The 24,052-nt window shown below is 39.4% G+C and overlaps 2 protein-coding genes across 4 annotated transcripts; one reads left to right on the forward strand and one right to left on the reverse strand.

Moving 5' to 3' along the window:
• Nucleotides 1-6,662: 6,662 nt before the first annotated feature.
• Nucleotides 6,663-17,388, forward strand: slc2a12 (solute carrier family 2 member 12). Its single transcript, XM_006797183.3, has 6 exons — nt 6,663-6,789; nt 7,553-7,670; nt 11,526-12,821; nt 13,280-13,402; nt 15,444-15,576; nt 15,842-17,388. Exons 2-6 carry the CDS (start codon nt 7,574-7,576, stop codon nt 15,939-15,941), a joined length of 1,749 nt encoding a protein of 582 aa, XP_006797246.1. The 5' UTR covers nt 6,663-6,789; nt 7,553-7,573; the 3' UTR covers nt 15,942-17,388.
• Nucleotides 16,901-23,138, reverse strand: tbpl1 (TBP-like 1). Of its 3 annotated transcripts, none has more exons than XM_087852021.1 (8): nt 23,119-23,138; nt 21,937-22,036; nt 21,454-21,699; nt 21,273-21,355; nt 19,705-19,768; nt 19,293-19,396; nt 18,667-18,761; nt 16,901-18,298 (listed from the first exon to the last, which is right to left on the reverse strand). In XM_087852021.1, the coding sequence occupies exons 3-8, from the start codon at nt 21,586-21,588 to the stop codon at nt 18,216-18,218; spliced, it is 564 nt and encodes a 187-aa protein (XP_087708147.1). In that variant the 5' UTR covers nt 21,589-21,699; nt 21,937-22,036; nt 23,119-23,138; the 3' UTR covers nt 16,901-18,215. The 3 variants fall into 3 exon arrangements, with proteins under 3 accessions (XP_087708147.1, XP_006797244.1, XP_006797245.1); XM_006797181.2 differs by lacking the exon at nt 23,119-23,138 and adding an exon at nt 22,638-22,722; XM_006797182.3 differs by lacking the exon at nt 23,119-23,138 and adding an exon at nt 22,566-22,651.
• Nucleotides 23,139-24,052: the final 914 nt, after the last annotated feature.

Here is a 24,052-nt window from a genome sequence, read left to right on the forward strand (position 1 = left end):
TTTAAAGGTGTAACAAGATGCTGAAAAATAGTGCTAAACCATCAGTCCTCAACCACAACATTTACTGTAATCCAGATGTTGATATTTGCCGATGCCTTTCATTCATTTGTTAGATGTGACATTGACAGGATAGGTTAGAGTGTGTAGCAGAGAAAACAGAGTCCACAGACTACTAAATGTTTAACATGTACAAGGGAAAACAGCAACATGACGAGATACTATGAACATCTCGGCAACAAGAGGTAAATGGGCTGGTACTTATGCAGTACTTTACTACTCTATTTGAGCATTCAAAACACTTTCTGACTACAAGCAACATTCACACAAAAAAGGGGAACTCTGGATTCAGTAACTTGCCCAAGGATACTTCGATTAGAGGACCCAGGGGATCATACCACCAACCTTCCAAATGGTGGACGACCTCCACCGTAAGTCGTCAGGATCGATAAATGTACTGAGATTAAGCAAATTATTATTATTATCATTTTATTATTAAAGCTTCTTCTGAGTTTTAATTAATTTCTTTTTTAACTTCAATGCTTTCTAAGGATCTAGAATGTCATATGACTGAATACAACTGCACCACTCAATATAAACCAACAAACCAACAGAACGTCCACCATTGTCCTTCCATAACCTTTCTTAGCCCTAGAACACTATCGCTGGGAGATTTTCACCTGAGAAGATATATTTACATGATTTTCAATATGTTGCATTTGTCTGAGTGTTATGAGTCCTTGGGTAGCTTCAGCATTGTCTTTGACGTATTCGAAGGTGTGGGTGTTTCCCTACCCCAAAGCCCGCTTTTTCCTACAGACGTGTTCGGGTGATATACACCCAGCAATAGTGATGGAGGGTAAAGTAGGTTCTGGGTGGATTTCACCCGGTGATGGTGTTAGTGTATAAAATCAGACGACCTTGCCGCATTTCAAGTCCTGATCTTCAGCGTGCACGACATCCCTACCCCTGGCACTCTTGCAGCTGAGGCAGGACCAGTGGCAGCAGAAAGCAGTAGTCCCTTAGTGAGGTGTGCTGACTGTCTTGGACAGGAAGTGTATCCACACCATTACTACCCTGCGTGTATTGACTGCATGTAAGGAATTAAGGAAGTAAAAGTGGTCCTGGAATTTGCACGTTATTCTAATTTATTGCAGTGGTTATGAATACATATCACAAAAGTGTTATTTCCAAGGGAATTCATATGATGAAAAAAATATTTTAGGCAAATGTTCATTTTTACCCACCAAAAAGTGCAATTTTTTTTTTTGTTTCTCTCTCTTGCAGCTGTTTGCATGTCGAGGAAACTGTGCCTTCACCAGAGAAGTCTCAAATGTCCCAGGAATGGGTGGACCAAAGACCAACTTTCCAGTGTCATTAATTTTTCGATCAGGAATTTTTTGTTCTCGAATTCCTAATTTTTCTGTAATTTTGGAACATTTTTTTTTGGAGCATGGCACAGCTGAAAATAAAAGAAGCCCACTCTTATTTGTCATGTGTTGTCATATTTTGATATATTTTGATGCCAAGTGCTTTTTGTTAGGTATATTATATCGGGTAAAAATCACCTGGCGTTAAATTGCACAAATTGTACTAATTTGTTTTTAGTTTTATTTTAGGATATTCTTGAATAGGTTTAACAATAACATGAGTAATAATACAACATTCATTATAAATACAGAGAGAATAGAATGCACGTGATAGACAGATATGATCTGTCTCCTGCTCACCCTGTTCATAAGAGTATTTAAGCCAGATGCCGGGTCCGTGGTTTTCCAGTTTCTATGTGGGTTGTATATGGTTTTTTTTCCTTCACATTTACAATGATATTTATAAAGGCTTTATAAATAAATCCTATCTTCAACATCTTCCTTGGATCAATAGTTTAGATCCTCAAAGTTCTCAGTGCTGCCCCCAGGTGTCCCTTGGTAACATTTATTGAAGCCCCTCTAGCAACAAGGAAAGAATGGCCCTACTCTACATTTGATTCAAATTCAGTGGGTGTCACAGAACGACACACACAGCAGCCAACAGCAAAACATTTGGTGTTCTTAGTTGATGGCTGAGGCATTTTAGAGGTAGAGTTAGCAGAAGCAGTTGTAATGTATGTACAATGTACAATTGTACAATTGTAACACTAATAAACTCTAAGAGGTGTGTGAAAAGTGGCAGTATTTATTTAATAATAATATTAACACATTTTATCTTAAGCAGCTTTCAGAACACTGAAGGTCAACTTACACAGAACATAAAAAAGAAGAATAAAGAAAAAACTATCAATTCAATAGGACCTGTTTATAATATATTAAATCAATCAAGAACAGAGGATTCATCTGACAAATGAAACCAGGACGTTTTAGGACGATGCATTAAAATCAAATGTTTTTGAACCAAGTTTCCAGTTTGTCTCCTTCGCATTTCATTGCTCTGTTGTTTACAGCCTCTGAAGGTTGATACTTTGGGCAACGTCACATGTCATATTTCTAAATCAGTTGATAAGATGTGTGAAGATGTTCTTGTGCAAGTGAGCAGTCAAAACAATTTGTGCGCATGCGTCTGTGTTTAACCCTCCAAAAGATTATTGATGTGTTTTATACATTATTGATGCACGCTCGTACGCACTCCCTCATTAGTCACTGAATATAGCATCAACTTCAAGTAGCAGAACGTAACTCAGTAACTTTTCTTAAGCATCTAAAACACGGTTGCACTTTCTTGTACTTTTTTCTGTAATATTGTTCTTTCTTCCCTTCACTTATCAGGTAGCATGAAAAAAGACTTTTTAGTGATTTCAGTCAAAGTACCGTCGAAGTCAAAGTATGTGACCAGTCTGTAAAACAGTATTGGATGCATGCTATCCATTCAACTACAACACTACATGACTTAAATAGACAAAAAAACAGATCATAATGCAATCTGTCATTTAGCTATTTAAGACAAGGGTCAGTCTTCTGTTTATTTTGTGCTTTTGCTATAGCACCTTCTGTACGCTACATTATACAAATAGCATTTGAATATGTTTACACAACACCATGTACTTTTTGGCCTTTAGACTATCAATAGGTGTGCTTCCTGATTATTGCTGAGAGATAGATAGGGGCAATCGTGGCTCAAGAGTTGGCAGTTTGTCTTGTAATCGGAAGGTTGCCCGTTCGAGCCGGCTACTCGGCTTCGACAGTCTCGGTCGTTGTGTCCTTTGGGCAAGACTCTTCACCCATTGCCTACTGGTGGTGGTTAGAAGGCCCGGTGGCGCTAGTGTCCGGCAGCCTCGCCTCTGTCAGTGCGCCCCAGGGCAGCTGTGGCTACAATGTAGCTTGCCATCTTGCCATGTGTGTGAATGGGTGGATGACTGAATGTAGTGTAAAGTACTTTGGGGTCCATAGGAACTAAGTAAAGCACTATAAAAATACAGGCCATAGATGAATAAAACTTTTATCCTTTGTTACATCAATAAATGAAAAAGAACAAAAGATTGAGAAAGGTGTCAAGCCCATTTTACGTTGTGGGTCACATAAAGCTCACTTTGATCTTAACTGGGAAGGACCAGTGAAATTAGTCTGGAGAATACACATGTAATTCCTGAGATAACAGAACTCTTAACTCCTTCAAAGCTTATGGGAGTAACCCTTAAAGCTCTTTTCTGTCATATTTCAGGCTTACTTACAGAAATCACTGAGTGTGCATCAGGAGAATAATCGGGAGAATAATCTCTACATATTTGTCTGCCCTTGTAAGTAATCTGGGAAAACATTCTAATTGCCGTCAATCCCCCTCCTTATTTTTATATATGGACTCATCACTAAGGGTACAGGGAAGGCTGTCAAATGTTGTATTTACAGGGAAAAGAGTTAACAGAAGGAAAATGCAATGCAATTTCAACTGCATCTCTCTATTTATCATCATGATAAAACAGCAAGTTAGTCACAGCTAATCAGGGGAGCAAGAAAGAGCTTGACACAAGGGAAAACAGGTACGGGACAGAGAAACGGTAAAAGACAGACAAATATAGAGAGAAAACAGAAGGAACCGAAAGGGAACGCAGCGGGAACTAAATAGAACAAATAGAAACAATAATGGAACTACATTACTATAAGAAATAAGGGGCTCACAAGGCAATTGTGGCTCAAGAGTTGGGAGTTCGCCTTGTAATCGGAAGGTTGCCGGTTCGAGCCCCGGCTTGGACAGTCTCGGTCGTTGTGTCCTTGGAGACACTTCAAGACACTTCACCACTACTGGTGGTGGTCAGAGCGCCTCTGTCAGTGCGCCCCAGGGTTGTGGCTACAATGTAGCTTGCCATCACCAATGGGTGAATGACTGGATGTGTAAAGTGCTTTGGGGTCCTTAGGGACTAGTAAAGCGCTATACAAAATACAGGCCATTTACCAACAACTTAGGAATGAAATTAAAACAGGAGTACTAGTGATAGCAATGAACCAAGCATAAATGACTAACATGAGCATGAATCAAAACTAAAGGCCCATTAACATCAAACTCAAGCAGAAAATAAACCAAACTCCAGAAAACTCACAACCCTCGGCCCAAGGTCAGCAATGACAAAAGGGTCAAATCGGGTGAGATTAGATGTGCACAAAGTGTCCTGTTAAATTCTAAAAAGTATCAGAAGCCCACAAGTTTACAGTTACAGTGTTTAGTGTCACTTAATTTAGATTTTTTGGTTTTGGTATAGCAGCTTTCTGTCTTCAGCATCTTCTTCGGCCCACCACTTTTTCTGATTCAGTGCTGCCGAGCTGTTAGAAATGCAACCACACAGTGACCAAAAACGTAGACGTTAAAATCAGGTTGTTTTTGTTGTAATGATGTATTTTCCTGTGCCAGAACTTCTCATATCCAAAATCTCAGTTTTTGATAAAGGCATAGTGCTGTAGTGAATCAAAGAAATCTGCTAGCATGAATGTTTAGTTTCGAATTGTAAGAATAAAATAAGTAAATGTGTAATTGCCTTTACTGTCCTGCAATCTTAAAATAGGAATTATCTGTTAATTCACTGGAAAAAATGTACATTAACAGTGTTTTTTCAATAGTGAAAAACAGGAACGTCTCTGTCATTTAATTGTTTGTCTGTTAGTAAATTTTTTTGGTGTAGTATGAATGGTACAGTGGCCCTGAGAGGTCAAATGGACTCCAACTTATGAAAACACCAGCAACTAGAAAAAAATGTGGAAAAGCAGGGAGGCCCGAAATGCTGCCAAAGCTAAAGAAAAATAATAATGAAGAAATAAAACAGAAGAGAGACATTAACATGATGTAACAGCTGCAGAAGTGGCAACTTAACATTAAACAGATACTAGCAAACATGTATTTACAGTATTATACAATCCTGTGATTAAAAAATACCCTTGTATTTTCTTTCCTGATAACACCTGATAACATCCTAGTTCTTATAAGTATGCCCCAGTCCTTTTGACTTCTCAGGGCCACCCTAGAGTGGCTGTCTTTAGGTGTATCCTGAATAAGTCACAAGCCAGAAATTCCAAGTTTTTTATGGAATGCCCTCAACTCTTTCAAAGCAGACCGACATGCCCCAAGTTACCAATACAAGATGGCAGTACTGAACACCAACAACAGCAAACCTGTAAACCTTTTAATCTGTAATGCCACTGTTGTGCATTTTTGACTCACTAAAATAAGGCACACACAGAGACACGGATCAGGCTCTAACCATGAATCTGTCTAAAGTGCAAAAAACTGGGAAAAAAGTATTATGCTGTACTGCAAATGATAGCTGAATAGTTCTACCTTTCTAGGAACCAAAACCTGTTTTTCCTGTTATTTTCTGGAAAGCACTAACTGGGGAGTGACAATTCTGAATGTCTGGAATGTGGCATTTAAAAGTACAAAATATATGTTGTCCATCATATTTTCCAAAGCCACCCCTGAGACAGATTGCAGTCTTCGCAAGGCTGCTTCTGGTTCCCGGGCCTTATGTTTGACATTCCGGGGTTACATGATCAGATAACTGGTTAAATTAGGCACCTCGGGAAATGAGACGGTAGATTCTTTATAACAAATATCCCCCTTTTCAATAGAGGATATGAAAAGTCCAGTATTTGCTGACTCAAATATTGCCATAGGTTATGAGCGCAGGCATGTGTGCACACCTTTGGCAAACTTCTAAGAGGATCAGATGACGGTGTTTCAAAAAAATGTCAGACTGGATCATATAGGTCGGGACATCTAAATACATATCAGTGAAACTAGGCCAAGCACAAAGAGAGCTCCCCAGGCATGTTAGGCCACATTCTGTCATCTGTGAAGTAAGAGCGGCAGGTGTGACTGAAGCAGTCGAAGAAAAAGGGCATGGGAAACTCAGTAAACAGCAGGTGGCCGGGCTGCTTGTTATCCCATGCATCCAGTGCCTTTATGAGTGACTGAGCATTATTGATACAGGTGCATTTTTTTATAGCCTGCTTTATATTAGGAATCACAGCTGAAATCACTACATCATATTTGTCTGTGATTACAGCTGGAAGTCATATCAAAGAAAGATCAGAAACTCGGGTGTGCATTATTCATTAGGAGGGGCACATGGAGATACACTTTGTTCCAATAAGAGGTCACGATAGGAGGTCCGAGGCTAAGGATAGTTTTCTATTGGTAGTGCGAGAATAAGTGGGCGGGGTTATGCAAATACTTGAGCAAAAACAAGCCGAGAGCGTGCAGTAACACGAGCGAAAGAGGAGTCCGGGGAACTCTGGAAGTGTGGACACGAGAACGAATGGACCGACAGACTCGGGCGTAGGCCAACAGCAGAAACAAAGCCTGTGGCGCCAGGTAGGAATAATGTCACTGCGCTCGGCTGTCATTACAACCTAAATGTGTGCTCAAAGAAACTTTTAGGTAGCAAAAACGGTTTGTTTGCACGTAAACACACCCGTATTTGAGCGCCGTGGGCTTTTGCACTAAAGACGTCTGTGATTCCTGGTGCTCAGTGTTGTCTAGCCTCTACAGAAGTGCACTGCAAGGGTTTAGCTCAACTCTTATGCATTATATAGGCAGAAAAACACGCAATCGTGGACTTTGTCTGTAGTATCACTAATTATAACAGTGATCTGTTGCAATATTGAAGTAGCATTGATCACAGTGCAGTATCTGGTCACAGGTAAAGGAGAGAGCACAGTTTCTATAGCTATTTCCAGAGATTTTGAAAAAACACGTGCAACACTTTCAGCTTTAAACAACTATATGCCACACAGTCGTCAGCCCTTTTCTTACAGATCCAGCTGAAGCTGTCCGTGGTGAGCTTCACACAGCTGGTATGTATGACAGGGAAACCTGGGTGTGCCCAGCCAGAGCCACAAAGAGTCATCAGCTGTGACTGGGGATCCTGTTTGATGATTAATTATGTGTCGTTTTCTGTCTGGATCAGTTCATGTTACTGTATAATAGATATTTTATAATGATGCCTGGGATGTTGATGTGAATTAGAATTTCATGTATCTGTCCTTGTGCAACATGAGTAATATCTGCTGTATTTTTTCTTGCCTTTGCACGATGATTTGTTTGTTTAAATACGCTGGTGTGTACTTGTTTGTAGGTCTATTGTTAGTGGCGGTTAATGATGGAGTCCAGCAGCGAAACCAAGAGGATGACCTCTTACCTCCCAAGCAAACCCTCAGCTGAGAACCAAAAACTGACCTCACCCAGAGAACCAGGTATGAACAACCACTGATGTTGTCTTTTATCAGGTTTAAAAGTGTGCATGTGCATGTTCCGTTTAGAGCTTATATCTTACGTCATTTAAAAGTCTAAATAGGGTTCAAAAAAAGGGGGATTCTCTGCTGAACAATGCTAAACACTTAAATCCCTAAGAATGCATATAGTGAAAGTCAGTGTTGGCTGCCCATTAAAGAAAGATGTAGATGATTGCTCAAGGAATACTGTCTAGATGGGGAACTGAGATGTAATAATTTGGCTCAACATCTGGAAAACTCTGCAAACCTGCTTCTTAGAATGGATAAATGAATCCTATGATTATTAAGCTGGAGCAAAACAAAGGCATTTGCTGCATGAGCAACTTCTTCACATTAGCTGTTTCTCAAACACTCATTTATGATTAAGCCAAAACATGTTTATGGCAGCTTTTTATGCTTGAGTCCTGGTCATGCTGACCTTGGTTGCACAATAGCAAAAACGTTGAACAGGCTCTTCGCAAGTACCCATCCATAATGTTAAAAACATAACCCAGTCAGCTTCATATGTGACTAAACTACATGTTAGAAATATAAGTGACTAAACTGAGATATATTGATTCTCCAAGTAATAATTTGCATCAATCAGGAGCTAGGTTTAGCTCAGCATCCAGATAACTTGACAAACCCGCTTCTTAGAATAGTTTAATGAATTGCAGGATTACGGAGCTGAGCTTCTCGAACAGTGATTTATGATTAAGCCAAAAGGTGCTGATGTCTGATTTCTTGCGTCTCAGTCACGATGTATTTATGTGCCAAAAATGTGACACAGATTCTTCACATAATGCCCACCCACTGTTTGGAAAAACATCAGTCACCTTGCTATTTGCCTTCACTACATGTTGGAAAGAGTGCATTTTATGATATTTAGATACTTATCGTGTTGAATACAGAAGTCAGGCTAACTGGTTGTGTGTCCTCTGAGGTAAAAAGTGTATAGTACATCCATGTGTGTCTTAAAATCTGCTTGTGTGTACTATTTTAATCTTTCAGTTTTAATCAGCAAAACTGTGCAAAATAGTACCGCAGATACTGAAGTGTGGTACTGCCAGGCTTGCACTTGACCTGGATGCAGAAGCAAACACTTTGCTTTCACTGCACTGGCTCTGCTGTACATGGACTTCATTGGTAGTCAGATAAGGACAGCTAACAGGTCACGGTAGGCCAAAAAACATTTCCCAATGGTGGACCCTCCAGCCACAGTAAACGTGTGTTTGTGCGTGTAAGGTAGGCCAGCACATGGTTGGAAATAAACAATTCCTTGTTTCAAACAGTGTGTGAAAATGTCACAGCTTACAAATTTTTTTCAAAAAAAGTGGGGTTGTTCTGCAGAACAGTATTAGCAAGTGCGCCAGTGTGAATTTTGAGTTAAGGTATCACAGGCTGTGACATGCTAACAAATGACATAAAATCCTATTATTAGGCAACCATTTAATGGAAATGACTGATATGGGGCTGAGTGCTGGCTGGGGTTGCAGCTGAACTGTCAAAGCAAACTTTGCAGCATTAAATAGTTTGCAGTTGTGTCAAGTTTTCTTGAATGGTGTGTAATAACATCATATGTAATAATCATGTCTAATAAAAGCTCTCAGTATGGTCATTAGACACACATTTGTGTTTATAGCTTTAGAAAGTACAGTTAATAACAGGTGCAGGGATATTATCACCTAATGTAATATATGATGCATTATGTAAGATGATGCTAAGGTCATCTTCTTCCCCTTTCATCTGTAACAATAATCTATTAGTCAACGTGAAGCACTCCTAGCACATGTTCACAAACACGCAGCCTTACCAGATTGCTTCATTCTTCTTCTGATCCTTGACCACTAATTCCACACAGTCAGCACTAATAAAGTGACTTCATGGTCGGGTGAACCTTCTGAGGACTCTTCGTAAACCCTGACTCGATTGAATATTTGTTACTTAAGAGGTTTTTTTTGTTGTGGAAGGTGAACGGACACAGTACCGCATTAGCTTACGCAATATCATCTACTGCCCCTCCACACTCTGTTTACCAAGTTCTTAATCCTGCATATGAGCTTGACAAGTTATAAACAAGAACATGTTACAACACTCTGATTCTGATCCATACAGGTTGTTTGTATTACTGTTTAAATGTGAGGCACAACAAAGCAGTATTAAGAAGATGGCATCCATTCTCGAATACAGTTATTTTTTAAATCTAAATGTTTAACTATTTATTAGTTTGCAAGTAAACCTTTTTCAGATCAAATATGTCTAGGACATACTTGTTCAAGATGTTAATATTTCCTACTAGTCTTTGCAACAGGCCATAACCACCAAATAAAAAGGACCAGCGGTAGCTTGTAGCTGCTTAAGGGATAGTATCAAGTATACATAAAATTCTCATGAGCCTTTGTTAAAGATACAGTTTTTTTTAATCTGTTTAATAGAAAAAAATAATATTGTACTCACTAACATACATAGGTAAGTTTATAATTATATATCCTAATTTTGTATAAATTATGAATTGATACATTTGCAAAAACTTAGAATTAATACATTAAAAATACACAGAAACAGATGCTGGTTTGTGGAAGCAGCCATGTCATTCCACCACACTGAATACAGTGGTCGTCCCTTCTAATTGTGTTTTGGCAGGACAGCCTAACACGATTACACCCTCGTCTCTAAACAACAACTGCTGGTTATAAGCTAGCATTAGTATCTCACGTTCCCTCTGGCAAACAGTTTGATTACATTCACACATCGTATGAGAGTTTATTTGCTAAGTGTCCGAATCCAACACTGTTACATTCACACTCACTACAACTGAACAGCAGTCAGAGACATTTGTTCCATTGTGGCCACCATAGCTAGGATCGTGAACTTGAATTGGGAGGGATAGGAAAAGAATTCAGTTGATTGCAGTCTACAGTCTACAGACATCTAGTGGTAGGATTTTACACACTGTAACTTTAATAAATGAAGCCACAGCACTGTGTCCTTGCATAAGAAAACATTAGATGGTGTCAAATCACCTTAAGTGAGTTTTTAATCCTTTGAGTTACTTAATTGTAGTCAAATGCTATTTAAAAACTTTTAATCTTATCCGGTTTACAGGCAGATACACGTGTTCTGGAAGCTGTTTTAGGAATTGGGTAACATGTTGTAAAAGCATTTTACCTGGGGCAGAGTCCATTTTGTGGCCAATCAAATAAGGTTCAACCTGTTCCTCCATTCTAGACTAAATGGCTGTTTCTGGCGATGGCATGGGGGTGCAGTGATTAGCACCTGTGCAGGAAACATCTGGCTTTGTATGTTGAAACTCCAAAGTGATGTGTGTTAGTTTAGCTGATTTATTTCTAAACTGACTGTAGGTGTGAGTGTAAATGACTGTTCGTTAGCCTTGTCATGGATCCCACCTAGAATGAACAGGGATGATGTCGGGACACGTTACTAAGGCCAAAAAAGGCATTATTGACACATATTGTGACTTCATTCTTACATGCCATTTTCCCTGTTGAGCGGCATTGACTTGAGCCGGTCCAAATGTGGAACTTTGTCACAGAATGTGGGACAGGGGGACCTGGATACTCTAGACGCACATCTTACCTTATGTAGCCCACAACCCTTTCTCTGTATTTCTCTGTATTACTGATAATGTTCGAAAAACACAACACAATAAAACTAGGCCCACTTGCTGGGTTAACCTACAATCTTGGTCTTGTTTTTTTGGGACAAAAAGTGAAGCTAGGACATTGGAAACTTGCACTTGGCGCTTAATTCAGTATAGCTATCATCTTAAGATACATTCTCTCACTGTGTTCTCTGTATTTCTGTCCCTTTCTGCAGGCTGCAGCTGGCTGGTGGTGGTTGCAGCCATAGTGGCCTCTCTGAGCGGCCTGATGTTGGGCTACGAAATGGGGCTGACCTCTGGGGTCCTGCTGCAGCTGCGGGGCCTCCTCTCTCTCTCCTGCAGGGAACAGGAACTGCTGGTCAGCTCCCACCTGTTCGGTGCACTCCTCGTCTGCCTGGCTGGAGGAACATTTTTAGATCGCTACGGCCGACGCTGCTCTTTGCTCCTGAGTGCTGTTCTAGTAGTTGGCGGCACCGTTGTGCTCATCGCTGTGGCTTCTTTTGTTGCACTGACACTTGGCCGTGTCATTGTGGGCATGGGAACATCTCTTTCAGGGACAGCAGCTTGTTTGTACATTGCAGAGATCTCACCGAGGGAGAGGAGGGGTCTCCTGGTGACGCTGTACGAGTTGATGTTGGTTGTTGGTGTAATGCTGGGATTCGGCTGTAGTTACGCCTTTGCTACCGTACCTCATGGCTGGGTCTATACATTTGGACTAGTAATTCCTCCAGCACTCCTGCAAATAGGTGCGCTCATATTCCTCCCACCCAGTCCACGCTTCCTCGTTGCTCAGGGCAAAGTGGAGCGGGCGAAGAAAGTGCTGGCCAGAATGAGATGCGCAAGTAAGGAGCATGTGGAAGTGGAGCTCAGGGATATCCAGGTTGGACTGAAAGAAGAATCAGAGCATAGCTTCTTGGAGCTTTTCAGTGCCAAAGCTAATCTGCGTTCACGGCTCCTAATAGGTGTGGTCTTAGTCTTCCTCCAGCAGGCTACTGGACAGCCCAACATCCTTTCCTATGCTTCACCACTTCTCCGCAGCGTTGGCTTCAACAGTGATGCTGCAGCAACCCTGGCCTCCACGGGGTTCGGAGTCGTAAAAGTAGTTGGTACCATCCCTGCCGTGTTGCTGGTCGACCGATTGGGACCCAAGAGCTTTTTGTGTGTGGGTGCTGTCGCTATGGGATTGTCGCTGGCTGCCCTTGGTACATTGACTCTACAAAGTCACACTCACCTCACAAGCCTGTGCAATAGCCAAAGCCCTCTAAACAACACGCATATGCCATGGGATTTAAACGAAACCTTCACAGACTTTGAGAATAGTGGCACTTTGTCTACCCACCTGGAAAACCAGTGGAACACTGAACAGGTGCAGGGGCTCAAAACAGAGAATGATGCAGTGTGGGAATCAGTAGGAGGAAGGACTCTTGTTGAAGTGTCTTCCTCACTGAAGTGGGCGTCATTGATCAGCCTGCTGGTGTATGTGGCAGCCTTCTCAATTAGTCTTGGACCAAGTAAGTACCCGTACATTATGGTTCACAGACACATGCAGTGTCTCTGTATTTATCTAGAGACTGGATATATAAGATGGACATTGCTTCTGAGTCTGAAAAGTGAAGCTAACTCATTTGCTTCAAACATGCATTTTTTCTAATGGACGACTTCCGTGGTTGCAAAAACCACTTCCTGTTATTTAGAAGTGTATGGAAAGTTAATCCAATGTTTTTGGCATTGGTAAAAACACTATCCCTGGGCTCAAGTCAAGTTTTTCCTCTTATTAAAGTTTGAATTAATGAATGATCATGACATCTGGTTTCATAAATCTGAGATGGATTTTGCTACACTTACATTTTTTGGCATCCAGCAGCAGGGCATTCCTTCCCAGTTTTAATCCTTGTAGTGCTATATGAATAAAACGAGTTAGACTGAATTTCTTATACCCCTCTTTTTTTTGTCCTTTATCTCTTTTTAGTGGTGTACGTCGTTCTCAGTGAGATCTTTCCAATGGGAGTCAGAGGTAGAGCTGTATCGGTGGTGTCAGCTGTAAACTGGGCCACAAATCTACTGATCTCCATGACCTTCCTCACCATCACGGGTGAGTACTTTATTACTTATAATTTACAAATTGTAGGTTCTAGCTAGTTGTGGTAGTGCGATACTTACAGCAGCTATACTTACACAACACCAACTCTCTGCCACCTACAATGCCGCATTGAGATCCTTTCCCTGGTGCCTCAACCCCCACTCACATCTTACATCAGGTGATCTCATTGGGTCTCACAATGGTTTCACCTAAAACCTCTGGTGATAATGAGCCACGCCTTTTTTCATACCTTGCCTACCTGTGGTGGGACACATGATCAATCAACAAACCCAACAGAAATTTCCAGCTGGGTTTAAATACCTGGGACTCTCAACCATTTGGTTTTAGAACTGAACAAGTTTCTTGGATGAGAAGTGAAACATCTTTAAGAAACTTAAAGACTTGAACTTAAAGTCGAATCGCTTTCTTTTCCAAGCTCCTTAGACTACCATGGCCTGAACGACTGAGAGCCTACACTGACATGTATTTGCACCAGACATGTTTAAACTAGTGCAAGAATTCACAGAAACTCTGTATAATTTAACACAGTTTCTGTTTGACAAGTGATAATCATTTTAAAAAACAAATTTTTACAATTTTACTATCCTCCAACAGAACTGCCAAGGTCAAACCCAAGACCACACCTAACCCAATTAGTAAGTGTTCACATTTTGGCATCTCTTTATTTTAGCACCTGGTTGGTATTGTTTGCCAAACATTTGCCTATAGTGGACCTAAACTAGGTTATGCAGCTATATTTTAAATGTTCCTTTATTAGTAACATGTAAAAATTAAAATACATAGTCGTCATACAGAAAGAGACAGGGTAAACCCTAGACAAATTCTCATTATGTCAGAAAACAGACAAACCCAGACTTTTCTGGGTTCATACTATTCATACTTGTGACTAATTTGACTCTAAATCGTTAATCTTGTGGAAAGAAACAGAAGCGTCCAGAAGTTTTTAAATAAGAAACCTTACTATGAGCGTTACCAGTGCATCGCTGTGTTGCCCAAATGTCAAAAATGAGAAACGTTCAAAGCAATTGCAGACCTGTTGCTCTGGTTTCCTAAAATGCCAAATATTTGTGTGCATTTTTTATGATTGACAAGTCTGGACTGCAAGCAAGAAGCCAGTTTAGCTCCTGGACTCTTTTACTTTTTAGTCATACTATTGTAACAATGCGGTATGTGTATGTGTTGACATTATCTTTTTTTTAAATAAGCATAGCATTTAAATACTGCTCCCTGTCATATGTAGGGTAGCTACACAAACAATGCTCAAACCAGTTCTACCATTCATGCTAAAGGGCAAGTTCCAAACTGTATAATTACTGCTGCAACTTGCAAATTAGGGACCTTTTGTCTCCTTACGTAAGTCAGTCTGTAAGTCTGACAGGTAAAAAAAAAGGGAACACTCAGAGGTGTAGTAGCACTATTTAGTGTGTGACAAGTAGTGTTGCTATGGTAACACAAACAGTCAAACATTTTTGTTTAATCAGCTGAGTTACTGCGCAATACTGTTTGAAGATTTTTGTTTACACGTGGTTTGGCAGTGGCTTGTTGAAATAAGCAAGAGCTTCCTTGAAGTAGATGTTGACCAGATGGCAACATTTGATGTCCTTGTATACATTGCTCAGCTATAATCCATTCAAAGATGTGCAAGTTATGCATGTTATATATTGTAGTGCACTCATATGATCTTACAAATTCCTGAACTCATGGTGCAAATTTCAGTTTTTGCTTTTAATACGCTGCTGCCTGAACATTGTGGGCAATCATGGAACTTAATTGTTATCCCAGGTTTCATAGCAAGATAGTGGCATATAGCTTGGACGTGTTGTTGGTCTATTGAAGGAAAATGAACATACGTATTAAAATTCATCAGTGTCAACATTTGGACTTTTTAAATTAAATTTGGATGATTTGCAAATCATTTCTTATTTGTTTCATTTTTTTTACATAATGTCTCAATTTTTTGGGAAACGGGGTTGCTTATACAGCAAGTATGGTATTGCATTATATTAATTGTTTCGTTTTTTGTTTTTTAAAGAAAACATTGGTGTGCCCAATGTTATGTTCGTGTACTCCACCATGAGCTTTGTTCTGCTGGTATTCGTCATCCTCTTTGTCCCTGACACCAAAGGTCGCACACTGGAGGAGATATCAAAAGAGCTAGCTAAGAAGTGAGTGGTAACACTTCCTAGCTAAATTTACCCTTTACCCTTCATTTTAATTTTCATATTTATTTCCTATCCTATTCATAGTCTTTTTTTTTTTAGGTCACGAGCAGTCTGAGCATTTCACTGCATATCGTACTGTGTATGACTGTGTATGTGACAAATAAAATTTGAATTTGAATTTGAACATTCGACGTCTATGCCATCAACATCTAGTAAACTGGTTTGTGAAAGTGATTTTTACCTTGTTTCTCCACTCCCTGTTTGACAGGAAGACTTTTAAGCTGAGAATTTCCAGGCCGGTTCAGCCTCAAGAGAGCCTGATCAAAGACAGCAAACCTACAGAGTCCAGCAAACATCTGGCTACTTAAACACACCTCAACACAACACCTGTCCTGAGAGTCAAGAGCAACGATCAAGACAATATACAATCAAAAATATCCATATATCTCATCTACGTCGCTATATTGGCTGTAGTTACAGCTGCTTCTTGATGATGATGATGATGCCCACATGTGATCCCATCATGGAGCCTTTGATTTTTTTTAAATGAGCATAGCTAGTATTAGGTTCTAGTATTAATTGTTATATTCAAGAAAAAGAAAATTTTTTTTCTCAGATTTCCATCAGTTTTTACATTTTTTTTTCTCCGTTTTGAGTAAAAAAAAAAATCTAGCAAATCTGGCATTATATTAACTAAAATCAAACACTAATAGCCCAAACTGGTACTCGTTCTTTGTAGGAGGGCAAGCTTATTCCTAAGCACAGTGTCATTTTATTGGTGCCCATTGGTGGTACACAAGGGCCAAACCAGTCATACCAGTTATGTTAGTGGACGTGTTCCAACCCACATGAAATATGGAAGGAATTGTTTGTCTCCTCATTTGCATTTTATGGGAACACGCAGCTAGCTGTATAAGACCGGCTACTGAATGTTTAAAAAGAATCGGCGAAAAAAAGCAAATCACGAGGTTCAGGAGCCATGTTTGGCATGAATTGTGATATAGACCGATTCCTTCTTTTATTTTCTGTTAGTACGATGCTGTAATGAGTTTAAGAATACAAATTCTATAGTGGATGCCCTATGCACGAGTAAAACATTTACATTTTATAACCTGTACTTTGACTTGCATCACCTTTTAAATGTTGCAACGTGTGTTTGCAAAGCCTGACATGGAAATCTCAGTCGTTAATGACAGTATGGAAGACATTCTAGGGAAAAAAAACAAATCAACTGGGAAGTGCCTTCTCCACATGTACTCGGGATATGTTCACACGCACAAAAACGATGTCATGCAAAGGGGAGCAAACACACCACACAGTAGTCCAGTGGTTGCCTGTTCACTTTTATTTTTTTTTTATACAAAATACAAAAATCCAGGTGCCACAATTTTTCAGTTGACACTAGTTCAAAAAGTACTCCATCATACACACATTTAAACAGCATGTCTAAGCTTTTAATCAACATTTTTTCCTATCAGATGCATTTATATACATACATACATACATGTTGCCTTTATGCCTGTCCGAACACTCATGGTTGCCTCATGAATGTATTACGAAACCTTTTCGACGAGTGTTAGTGCTGCCATACAACTTTGTACGACTCCAGAGTGGCTGCTTTTGTAATTATGAGTCAGTTACTTTTTCATGTTATGTTTTTGCTACTTTGTGTGTGTGTGTGTGTGTGTATGTGTATACTGGCAATTGTGGACAGTGTTTTAATGATTTCTTAGTCCTCTGCTAATAAAAATCTCCACAATATTGTCCAACAAGTGGTCGTGTTCAATGAACAGCTTAACTCGTCACTTGAAAACTGAAAATATTCTTAACCTTTGAGAAGTGTTCAACATGTCAAAACATTAAAATACATCAAGCATATTTGCAAAATGTTCTTAAAACTATTAAGAAACAACAAGAAATGTGCCTTATTGTGAACAAAAGGAAGTAAATTTGAGGTGTGTTTAAGTTGTAAGTGGATGTGTTTCTGCATATCGGCCTGCTCTTACATTGTGTACACTGATAATATTCCACTTCTCCGTCTGCTGTTTTTCTCCTTTAGCAATAACACGGGTAATACAGAGTACCTGTGCAGGACTTCTACAAACCTTGGACGGCGGTTTTTCCAAAGGAAGTGGAAAATGGGACGACCTTATATATATATATATATATATATATTTATAGATATACGTATAGTTTTGGAGTTGAGGCGTGTTGGTCTTAACATACATATTAGCAGTGGTTACCGCCAAATCTTAAATAGTTTTAAAATGGTCTTTAAGTGTCCATGCAGAGACATCCAAAAGCAAATAAGCTAGAGCAAATAACTTCCTGCCTCTTCACTGTCAGGTGAGGAGGATGGGTGTCTGCTGAAGGATATTAAGTTTGGAAGACATTTGCAGGTTTAGGCTGTTAAAATCACAAGATCCCAACAACTCCACAACAACGTTAAAATTTTGTAAAAAATAACGAGGACATTTTAGGACGTTACAAGTGTGGTATTCCAAGCCCAGCCTATGAATGAGTTCAGACGTTTGTGGCTGTTACCACATAGTGATGAAACCAAAGCAAGCAATTCCAAGGATAAGGTGCTTCTTCGTCCGTTTTAAGTACTCAATAGCTCGAGTCCTTAGTCTTGCATCGTTTCATTTGCAGCGGGGTTTCTGACACTCAAACAGTAGCGGGTAGACTTGCTCCACTGCTGTGGCCACGTTCTGGACATTTGGTCCTAAGCCATCCAGTGATGGTGTGAAAGCAGAAAAAGATCAGCAAAAATATATCAGGACAAAGAAAAACAACAGAACTGGAATAGAAGCTTTAAAAAAAAAAAAAAAAAGGCCGCCTTGGGTTTCAACTTTAGCCTGATAAACAGTGCACCACACGAAAGGAAGCACAAAAAAACAATTTCGCTTGAGTAAAATTCTTGGAGGAATTGGGTTATTTACAAACCGCTTTCCTCATTGAAACAAGTTATAAAATGCTTTCATTTTACATGACCTCAATCCCTTAAGCCAATGTGCCTTCTTAGCTGTACATAAAAAGGGGTAAGATACTTAATGTGTCTGTGTGTGTTAAGCCTCGTAAGGAGTGAGATACCTGTAACTGTGAGGCTGCCAGTTGAGAACACTTGTATAGTCGCCTTTAGATTTTTGATCCTGTATGTAGCAGCTGGGTGGAGCTCAGGTTCATAACTGCAAATGGTAAAAAGTTTTTAGTACATGTGTACACATCGGAAAAAGTTATACCTACAGCTTTGTGAGTAACGGACATGATGCATGTTTAGATGCCAGCCTATATTCTGTCAGATAGCATGTACAACAGTAATCCAAATCCAACAACTAGAGTACACACACACACACACACACACATACTTCTTCAGCCTGCTTACTCCACTGTAGTGTCAGATACATGCACTCAATGCGGTGAGGTTTACTCTAACCACTAGAGGTCATCCTCCACTAGCAAACATTAAACTTTTATTCCCCGTTCACCTTGCACATTATTGCTGCTCATGTCAGGACTTGAAATCACAGTTGTCACTATTTTCTTTCAATATGGTATCACACCATGAAGCTAATGAACCAAAGAAAACAGCATAAAGCAATAAGACTGTGGATAAACATATGCTACAGCTTGATCAGGATAGTTATAATGACGATGACAATGATAGCATTGATTTTAATTAATGTTGCAACAGTTGTGACTTAGCAGCACTGCATTACCTGGCAATGGGTCGGTTATTCTTCGTGAAGTTTATAAGATTGACTGCAAAAGGCATGGAGCACACTGCCAGCACATTCACAACTTTGAAGGCTGAAAACCTCACCTGAACAGACAGCATAAACATATGAGACACAAAATACACGCATTTATGAGTTTACACTTCTTTTTATTTTAGGTCCAATAATTAAAGGAGAAATCCAGTTTAGGTTTTATGGCCTTAATGTAGATAACTGCAGTTTCAGGTAGTTTGAGCTTTGTGACACTGTGCGTTACCGTGCTAGTAACAACCATCAGAAGATGGGGACTCTGTGGTCTTAATAGTTGGGACAATGCTCAGGTAGGCTGAGTTTAAACAAATAACAGATTGACTGTGTATTTCCATGCAAAACCAGCTGCTGTGATTATTCTTACCTTGAAGCCTAGTTTCTGTAGACAGCGTGCTAACCTGCGAGCACCGAGCTTTGCCTCATCCTCACTTTAAAAAAAAAAAAAAAAGAAGGAAGAGAAAAGAACGGATAAATGGCAGCGTAACTCAGTGAAATGAATTCCTTGGTATACAAACCATAATCAGAAACTAACATCTTTGAGTAATTGAGTAATACTTACAATCAAAACCTCTAAACTGGGCTAATACAGATGAGGACAGAAATATTATTCATGCACATTCTAGTTTTACTTGGGCTGCTTACATTATTTGACTGAGAAATAAAAATATTTGACAAAAACTACCAGGGTTAAAAACTTTAGCCTCCCGACGCTAATTTTCAATTGCGTGGATGCTGCTGGATAACAGTCTCCAGTCATTAATTGTAGTTTTCAGCAAGCCCCACACACGTCTCCTGAGCAGTCTCAGCCTATTGTTCTTTAGTAAATCTCTTATGCTCCTTCAGATTTAATGGGCTGCTAGCATGGACCTTGGTCTTTAGTTTATTCTATAGATTTTCAATGATCTGCAAGTCAGGGCTTTGTGCAGGCCAGTCAGTAACGCTCACTTTGGTCTTCTGGAGGTAGTTCCACACCAGAAGCGGTGTATGTTTTACATCGGTGTAGTGTTGGAAGACCAAGCAGCAACCCAAACCCAGTTTTGCTGCTGAATGCTTGAGGTTTTTTTCAAAATCTTCGCATAGCTTTCTTATTTAGGATTCCTTTCACCTTCCCAGTTCCAGACACATTGAAGCGTCCCCACAGCACAGCACTCCCACCACCGTGCTTCACTGTGGGGATGGCATTCTTCTTTCTCCAAGCATAAACGGTGTGTCTCTGAGCTCTAGTGTGATCTTATCTGACCAAAAAATGCACTTTAAGTATGTATAATCCTTCTCCAGGTTGTTCTTAGCATGCTTCAGTTTGCCCTAAGATGTCTCTTCTGCAGAAGTAGAGCTTTTCTTGGTCTGCATCCCACAATTCTTGACTTGGCTAAGTCAGTCACTAGTGTCTTTGGAGATGGTCTTTAGACACATCTGTCACGACTTTTCTTTCCAGAGCGTTTGCAATCTTTTGCTTCCTACCTTTGCCACACTTGTGTAAGTACTCTGTGGCTCTCTTTGAATTTCTTGATGATATCCAATGTGGTAACTTTGTATATTCATTTCCTGCTTTGTGAGCATAAACAATTCTTTTTCTCAAGTCTGACCCGATTTCTTTTGAGTTTGGCATGATGCTTTCTCAAGTGACAGCTCAAACCCTTATTGAAATTTCTACACTGCTGATAAATTGAAACATAGTTATACCAATTTAGTATTTAGTTTACTCTGTACTTTTAAATTAAATCAAAACTTTTAAATTTCATTCGGGGGACTAGTAATTCAGCTCTCATGTGAGAGAAATGCTAACTGCATTAGTTGCATATGATAGGGGACGTAGCAGTACAGCCCCACAAATAAAGTAGCAAGACTTCTGAGGCCAAAAGAAGCAAATAATTTGACATTTAGTTAGGTATAGGTGTGTGTATGCATGTTGCAATATGAGTGTCAGTCTACCTTGTTGCTCCAGTGCAGATGATTTTCCCTGAAGACCAGATTGAAGCAGTTATCATTGGTTTACGAAGCTTCATCAGGACTTTCTGAGGACAAAAAAAGAGAAGTCACAATTTCATGTCTCGGTTCTAACTGTTAACATGAATGCAGCATTCTCTAGTTTCACCAATAACAATACACTTACCCCTACTTCTGGCTTATAGATGACATTTGTTCCTTCTAAGGCAATGGTGCGGAGGTTGAGGTGACACCGAGTCCGAAAGGTTGCCACCACATTGGTGATAATAATATCAAGTGCCTCATCATTGCTTGAATCCATGGGGAAGTGTGTGGTGCAGCAAGAGGACCACAGAGGTTTTTCTTCTCACTTATTCATGAAAAATGCCACCCCTCACCATTATTGCACCGATGGGAAAGGAGACAAGATGGGCTAAAAAACAAACAAACAAAAAAAAACCCCAAATGAAGCCATTTTTCAAATATTTCTGAAATTTCAAATCAGAAATACTTCAAGGGGCATTGCACTACACGAATGAATATGTATTCATTCATTAATAAAAATATGTATTGCGGTGCCCGCTCTATATCAGAATTTTGCAGATGTATTTTGTGTTTGCTGAATTCATGAGTTAGTATGTTAGTGTAAGTAAAAATGCTAAGTTATCACCTCAGTTGCACACCACCATCTAATTATCTCCTCGCCCGCAAGGTGTTCTCCTCCACTTGAAAGACTTGACTGTGTCTCAAAGCACGAATCACTCAGATATCTGCAAGAAAATATTATTTTGTCAATTATTATTCTTTTAGCTGAGCGTCCAGCTAATTTCCCGATAAACCGATACAGCCTAACACGTTAGCTACTTTCTACTGCTACTAACAACCAAGAAAGTAACAGCAAAATATGACCCTCGACGTCAATAATTCGTTACTTATAGACACGTTTAATGTATAGACCGTTGCTTTGTATTATGAACTGCGTTATAGCTCATGCAACTGATAAGCTTGTTTGAGGAAATGTTGCTAGCTAATCGGCAACTAATTCAACATAACTACATGCACTGAGTCGGTGTTTGCGCTAATAACTGCACTAATATGGGATTGTAAGCAAAACAAAGAGGTAACGACATTTCGTAACTGGTCAGCTAGCTAATGTTGTGAAGAGGTCTGTCCGTTAGCTAGCAACAAAGAAGAGTACACAGGCAGCAATGAATGAAAAGTTGTCAGCTATGCTAACTAGCAGACTAGCTGTCTAAAGCAAGTTAATGGCTGGTGTTTGTATCTTAAGAATCCAGCTACCGCTTTCGCTTTTTCTGTGATGTTATTCCAAAACACAAATAAGGCGGATAATAGTAAAATTTGTGGACAAACCCCTTCCTCCGCACACAAACGAGTAGTAACAAACACGACACCTTCCGCTTCTGTCTTACAAAATAAAGCCGCTCCTAGTGGGCGCTAAATTAATGTCAACTTCCGGATCGTAAAACAAAATATAATTTAAGCACTTCAAATGCCTATATATTTCTGTTGCGAAGTTGTACCTAGCTGCTTACATTAAAAAAAAAAAAAAAAAAAAGAAATCTAAATAATACTAACACTGCAAAAACAACTGTGCAGCAATAATACAGTTTTTTTTTTTTTTTTGAAAAAACTATAAACCATCAAAAAAATGAAAAAATAAATAAATAAATAAATAAATAAGAACTCCTAATACATAGCTTTTGGAGGGGGGGGAGGGTGAACACAGACAATGATTTTGGATGGCGATCTTAGCTTTGATAGTCCTAATAATAAGGTCACCAGAACTGCATTCTGCCACTTAAACATATATGAAAAATTTGAAAATTCTTACCTCAAACTGACTCTGAGAAAGTAGCCAATGCATTTATATCAAGCAGCTTAGACTACTGTAATGCTCCATGTGCAGTATTATCCAAATTATCAGTAGGATGACGTAAACTCATCTAGAATGCAGCAGCCAGAGTCCTGACACGCACATGGAAAGATTACACCAGTACTGAAGTCATTTTATTGGCTTCCAGTTCAATCCAGATTTACCACCAAAATACTGCTATTAGTTCTTTAACCAGTCAGTGACTTTAGCCCCCAGTACAAGTCTGACTTTCTCAGTGTCTATAACTCAATTAGACATCTCAGTCACCATGGATGGAGGTCTTTTAAATTTCCAGAATTAGATCCAAGTGTGTTGAGGAGGCTTTTAGTTGGTGCGTGTGCTCTTTGATTTTGTGTCAGTTTGTTTGTTGGTTTTTAACTTGTATTCTATTTCTTTGTAAAGTTTTGTTTTGTTGTTTTTATTGCCTTATGATATTGTAGACCTACATGGATTTTGTTATCAAAAACATGATAATTACATGACCTTTTTCCCCTCTTTGAAAAGTTAAAGACAAGGTTGTTAGTACCTATACTGCTCCAGGTGACATGAATGTACTGAACCACTGAAAAAGCCTTAACAAAGCTCACTTTAACAGCACATGGAATCACAATCACCTATGACTAATAAAGCATAAAGCATAGTAATAAAGCATATCACAAATATTTAATATTTCATAACTGCCTACCCACCCTGCAATAGGCTGGGTTACAGCGCATACAAATGTACTGCCTACCCAGGCAGACTAACAATAAGATGTATGTTGGTTTAAAGCTGTTTGGCACCACCTTTTGGAAGGTTGGCTTTCATAAGAAGGAAAATGAGGCAAATTTAATTTTCTGCTGCTGTGTGCAACCTTTGTCAGTTTTTATAATGTGTTGACATGTAAGACATG

Source organism: Neolamprologus brichardi, chromosome 15 (assembly GCF_056152115.1).
Source record: "Neolamprologus brichardi isolate AB-2024 chromosome 15, ASM5615211v1, whole genome shotgun sequence".
Lineage (NCBI taxonomy): Eukaryota > Metazoa > Chordata > Actinopteri > Cichliformes > Cichlidae > Neolamprologus > Neolamprologus brichardi.